At 42.9% G+C, this 5960-nt stretch overlaps 1 protein-coding gene across 2 annotated transcripts in view; it reads left to right on the top strand.

Annotated features, from left to right (window-relative positions):
• Positions 1-6: 6 nt before the first annotated feature.
• Positions 7-5960, top strand: part of ALDH18A1 (aldehyde dehydrogenase 18 family member A1) — a 38425-nt gene continuing 32471 nt past the window's right edge. For both annotated transcript variants that reach the window (XM_006218666.4, XM_006218665.4), the window contains exons 1-2: positions 7-210; positions 3133-3248. In XM_006218666.4, the coding sequence (XP_006218728.1) occupies positions 3161-3248 (88 nt within the window). In that variant the 5' untranslated portion in view covers positions 7-210; positions 3133-3160. The remainder of the gene's footprint in view (positions 211-3132; positions 3249-5960) is intronic.

Below are 5960 nucleotides of genomic sequence, written 5' to 3'. Positions count from 1 at the left end.
GTCTACGCCATTGTCGCGGCGCAGCTCGGGGCCGGCCTCTCGCCTCGCGTCAACGGCGGAAGCCCCGCGGCCTGGGCTTACTCCAACGCTGCTGACGTAGCGTCATCTTGCGGGACGTGGACGGAAGAAAAAGGAGAGTAAGCCGGCGCCAGAAGTGGCCGGCGCGGAGTGCGGGCTGGGCGGCTGGACCGGGCGGCGGCGGTGTGGCAGGTACGCGGCGTCCTGCGAGGATGGCGGGGACCGTGGCGGGGATGGCGAGGCGCCGGCGCCTCCACTGGGGCTGATGCGGCACCCGGGCGGTGGTGAGGGAAGGTGTGCGCGCCGGGTCGCGGGCGACCAAGGGTGCTGCGGGGGGCGCGGCCGGAGCAGGAGCCTGGTGGTCCGGGGTCCGGCCCGCGAGTGGGTGTGCGCGCGCCGAGGGATGGCGGCGGGCGGGGCCGCCCCGAGCCCGCTGTACCGCCATATGCCAGGCGCGGAGGCCCAGGGACTGCGGGGGCTTGGGGCACTCGGACTCCCTGGCTGCCTTTGGATACACTCAAATGCAGAAACTGGTCCTGGTGGAAGCTTGAAGACCCAGCGGACCCCTTCTCGGTCTGGGAGTCCGGAACCAGCTTCCAGTGCACCTGCAGCCGTGATGGTGTTTCGCTCTGTTTGTTAACTGCCCACGCGCCGATTCTCTGAGGCCTGTGCCTTTGCGTGCGGTCCCGCTTTAGCCCGCCTGAGCTTTCGGGATCGCCTCTTCAAAGCCATCCGCGCCGCAGCCGGAGAGCTCCCTCTCGACCGCCTTTTGCAGTACGGCTTACAATCTGTGAACAGTTCCTCCTTGGCACATCAGGCGTGCCCAGATTCCATGCCCCTCCCCCACCCGCATCCCCTGCTCTGGAGGCGGTGAGGTTTATCCTTGGGTCTTTGTCTTTAAGTAGTGAACCATATACCAAGCCTGTGTTTCTGGGCGACGTTTGTTGGGACTAAAGTTCAATTCTCTGTCCAGATCTGTAAGATAAGGACTTTCTGTTAGAACCTGTAAAGAGGTACTTGAGAAATGTCCTGAATCAAAAGAATGGAAACTTTTCAATTGATGACATGGAGTCTAGACACACACACACACACACTCTCTCTCTCTCTCTCTCTTTGTTCCCTGGAACTAGCCGTCTACTTTTTGAGGACATAATAAACTCTGGCAGGATGAACTGTCCTTTGCAGTGAGGGAGGGGTCAGTCAGAGGCGATGAGAGAGGCAGGGGAGAGGCCAGGAGGCCTCGTTCAACCTAATAGCTTACTGACTCCTAATATTCACAGCTTTCAGTTATTCTTAGATAAGACAGGGGTAGACAAAAGTATAATTTAATACGTGTGTCCATCAGAGAATATGGAATCCTTTGTGCTTGTGACAGGTCCTGAAAGAAATAAAAAAATGGTTGTAAAATACTATTAGTGCCCACAAGACAGAAGGAGGAAAACTGATGTTTATTGAGCATCTGTTGTACCCAGGCGTTCCGTGCATTGTCTCACAATAATTCCATGAGGCCCTTACTGTTATTGTCCCTGGTTTACAAATAAGGAAACTGAGGCTTAGAAAGATTGAATAATCCTCGAAAAGGCACACAGCTAGCAAGTGCAGAGCTTGAACCAAAATCTGTCCAACTCAAAGTCCATGTTCCCATCCTATTTACCATGCTGTCAGTGGAAAGTTTATAATTCAGTTGGGAAAATCAACAGTACCACATGAACCAGTCAAAAACTAACCTGTGGGATTATATATATATCCAACTTTGAATGCTAGAGTTACTGGGGAAAGTTTGTGAAGGAGATTGAATTTTAGTGTTACTATTTGATTATTTTACCCTTTTTTGACTCTTCTTATGAACATGTTGGAGAATCCACATGTAAATAATTGTTTAGCAACAGTTACTGAAGGCCTTTATAAAAGCAGCAAACATAAATCATCGGCTCATATCATGCTTCAGTGGTATGCAGATAATTTTCTCTTGGGACCTTCTATACTGTCACAAACACCGAAGTCAACAAAGACAGCACTTAACATTTCTAATGCCTGTTAGGTGCCACATCTTTTACAACAGATGTATCCTGCCAGTCTCTTCCCTCTTCCTTCTGTACCTTTGTGCAATGTAAATTGAAGAGCAGTACACACCACTCCTTGTTTCTCTTCACTGTGGGGCAAAATGCTAGTCTTTTGAGGCATGTTTAAACATGATGAGGCACATTTAAGAGGGTCAGATTATATCCACCAATCCGCAGAGCAGGAGTTAAAAGGAGGCCCACAACCAAAGAAGGCGTAGTATTTTTCTTATCTTGTGAAGACAACCATGTCCCTGTAGGCCCTGTAGTGTAAGAGCTGCAATAATGAATGATATACCTTATATACATACGCATAAAGCCCCCTACCTTTTTGTGAAATAAACTATTCTTTGTCTAAAACCTCAAGTTTGAGAAACTGTGGTGGAGAAATGTCCACAGCCACTATGTTCTCAGCTCTAGGTTTCTAGCTGTGTACTCATCCTCCATGAGATGTGCCCACGGTCATTTCAGATGTCAGTCATTTGCAAGCGTTCTGCTCCCTCCCAGGGATACAAGAGTGTGCTTTGGATTCCTGCGGACAGCAGGAAGAAAGACATAGCAGCAGCCTCTGACCTTTCCTCCCTCTTATGTCAGCAGGGATGAAGCTGACATTTCGAATATGTGTTTTTCAGAGTTCTGTTGGGAGGTGATAGCAGGAAGGTGGAGATGGCTGCTTACTGACTGTTCAGTCTTTTTTTGATCTGTTGGAGGCTCTCTGATGGTATAGGAATTGCAGTGAAAATTTAGTATCAATACATAAACATTGTACCTTAAAGATTTTTTTGTCACTCAAAATATTCAGAATCCTTAATTGCTATTTGCTTACATAAAAAACTAAAATGGTCCTAGGAAAGAAAGGATAGAATTGGAGCCTGGGAAGGGGTCATCTGTTTTTTTCTCTCTTTTCTGTATATGGAAGAGGTGGGAGTTCCCCTAATACAGAGGAAGTTGGAACAGGAGGGTCAAGTTTTTACTGAGTGTGGGGAAGTGGAGGAAAATAAAGTGAACTGTCTAGTAGTTTTCATTACTCATTTTTTTTTAATGTATTCTGCAGATACTTTGGTCAGTGAGCACATCGCAGCATGTTGAGTCAAATCTGCCGCTCTGGGTGCCAGTCCTTCACCCAGCGTCTTCTGCCCTGGGTCCAGTCCACAACACTCTCCAGATCTCGTAGGTACCATAGGAAACATAAGTATGTGGGAAGTTTGGTCAGAGTGTGTTTCAAACAAGGTTTTAAAGAGGGAAAAAAGAAATAATTTGGCAGAATCAAACAAAGACGGTAAGCAAAGAAACAGTCTACTGGTGAAATGTTCTAAGTGTTTGTATTTATCAATAAAATGAAACTTTTGGAGGGGATAGATAGGTTTATGACATAGATTATGGTGATGGTTTCACAGGTATATACTTAACCCGCAAACTTGTCAAGTTGTATACATTAATATTGTACAGCTTTTTGTATGTTAAATAACTCAAAATTTAAAAAAAATTTTTTTAAATAGTGTTATGTTTATTTAATCCCCTCAGATTTTTTACAAGCTGTTTTTGTTCATTCCTTTTTTTGTATTAAGTGTTTAATTTTGAGATAATTATAGATTCATTTGCAGTTGTAGGACCTACAATACAGAGAGATCCTTTATACCCTTTTCTCACTTATCCCAATATCTCAACCTGGATATTAATGTGAATAGTCAAGATAAGAAGATTTCCATCACTGTAGGATCCTTCAGGTTTCTCTTTTCTAGCCATCCCCTCTTTCCTGTCCTAACCCCTGGCAACTTCTACTCTGTTCTCCATGTTTATAATTTTGTCATTTCAAAAATTATATATATATTTATATATGTATAGTTATATAAGTGAAATCATACAGTATGTGACCTTTGGGGGTGACTTATTTTATTCAGCATAATTCTCTGGAGATTATCTAAATTGTTGTGTGAATCAGTTTGTTCCTTTTTATTACTGAATAATGTTTAATGGTGTGAGGGTACCACAATTAGTGTGACCTATTAAAGGACATCTCGTTTCCATTTTTTGACTGTTATAAGTAAGGCTGCTAAGGAGTTTGTTTGTTTTAATTGAAGTATAGTCAGTTACAATGTGTTAGTTTCTGGTGTACAGTACAATGTCCCAGTCATGCGTATACATACATATATTTGTTTTCATATCCTTTTTCATTAAAGGTTTTTACAAGATATTGAATATAGTTCCCTGTGCTAACAAGAAGAAATTTGGTTTTTAGGACTTTCTGTGAACATAGTTTTCATTTGTCTGGGATAAATGACCAAAAGTTCAATTGCTGGGTTGTGTGTTGCAAGTGGTAGTTAGAAACTGCCAAACTTGTTTTTGCAGAGTGGCTGTACAATTTTACATTCACACCAGCAGTGTGTGAGTGATTGATCTTCTCTTCATCCTCACTGGCACTTGATGTTGCCACTCTTTTTGATTTTATCCATTCTGATGAGTGTGTAATGATACCTGACTGCGGTTTTAACTTCCTTTTCCCCAATGGCTAATGATGTTGAACATCTTTTCACGTGCTTATTTACCATCTGTATGTCCTCATCAGTGAAATGTCATTTGCTCATTTTTAATTGGATTGTTTGTTTTTTACTGTTGAATTTTTGAGAGTTTTTAATGTGTTCTAGATACTAGTCCTTGCTCAGATGTGTGGTTTGAAAGTATTTTTCTCCAAGCTCATAGCTTGTTATTTCAGTCTCTTAACAGGGTCTTTCACAGAAGAAACTTTTTGGACTTTAATGAGATCCAATTTATCAGTTTTTCCTTTTATGGATTGTACATTTGGGGTCAGATCTAAGAACTCTGTATAGCCTTAGATCCTGAAGATTTTCTTTCTCCTGTTTTTTCCTAAAAGTTTTATAGTTCTACATTGAAGTCCATGATCCATGTTGAGTTAATTTTTGTGTAAGGTGTGATGGTTAGGTTAAGGTTCATTTTTTTGCATAAAGATGTCTGGTTCCAGCACCATTTGTTGAAAGGCTGTTTATGATGTTTTGAGTTGCCTATCTCCTTGATAACACCTAAATGTTATCAACAGTCTGTCTCCAAACCTTGCACCAAGAGAACTTGCTTATCAACAAATCAAGCTTATCATCATTGGAAAAATCTCTGTGTCTCCTTCTTGTAAATAAGAGTGTAAAGGTTAAAAGTTTAGGGTCTGGCACTAGGCTCCCTGGATTTGAAAATTAGCTCTGCTGCTTTCTTAATAAATAACTTGGTGACAACAGCTATGGATTTAGTTCACAATTCCATGGGTTGGCATTTTGGACCATGTTCAGCTGCACAGTGGTTCTGTGTCTGTCAGCTCTCACATTGGCTCAGGGTTGATTGTTGAGGGCCAGGGAGTCCTCCTCTACTGGGATAATAGATCATCTCTGTTCCACATGGCCTCTCCTCAGGCCGGCTACCCATGGCTTCTTCACATTGGTGCTTCTCAAGACCAGCAAGACTGGAAACAGCAAGGCCTTTTGAGGCCTAAGCTTGGAATATATACAGAGTTCGACTACGTTGTATTGGTTTTAGCAAGTCATAGGGCCAGCCCAGATTCATGGAGTGGGAAAATAGACTCCACCCGTTGATGGGAGGATTCAAGTATTATGGCCATTTTTATCATCTGGTAGTGTAGGTGAGTTATTCAACTTCTCTAGGCCTCAGTTTCCTTATTTATAAAATGAGGCTAATAATAATAACTAACTCACAATAATACCTAACTCATGTGCTTGATTCATGAGAATTCAGTAAGATGGCGACAACGATGATGATGATGGTAGCCATAGCTAACACTTTTTTATAATACCAGCTAATCTTTATTGAGTGTTTACTTTGTGCCAATAATTAACCCATTAACTCATCTCCTTCCCCACA

The sequence above is a fragment of the Vicugna pacos genome, chromosome 11, assembly GCF_048564905.1.
Source record: "Vicugna pacos chromosome 11, VicPac4, whole genome shotgun sequence".
Lineage (NCBI taxonomy): Eukaryota > Metazoa > Chordata > Mammalia > Artiodactyla > Camelidae > Vicugna > Vicugna pacos.
Note: the sequence above shows the minus strand (reverse complement) of the source record. Positions and strands in the feature narration are given on the sequence as shown.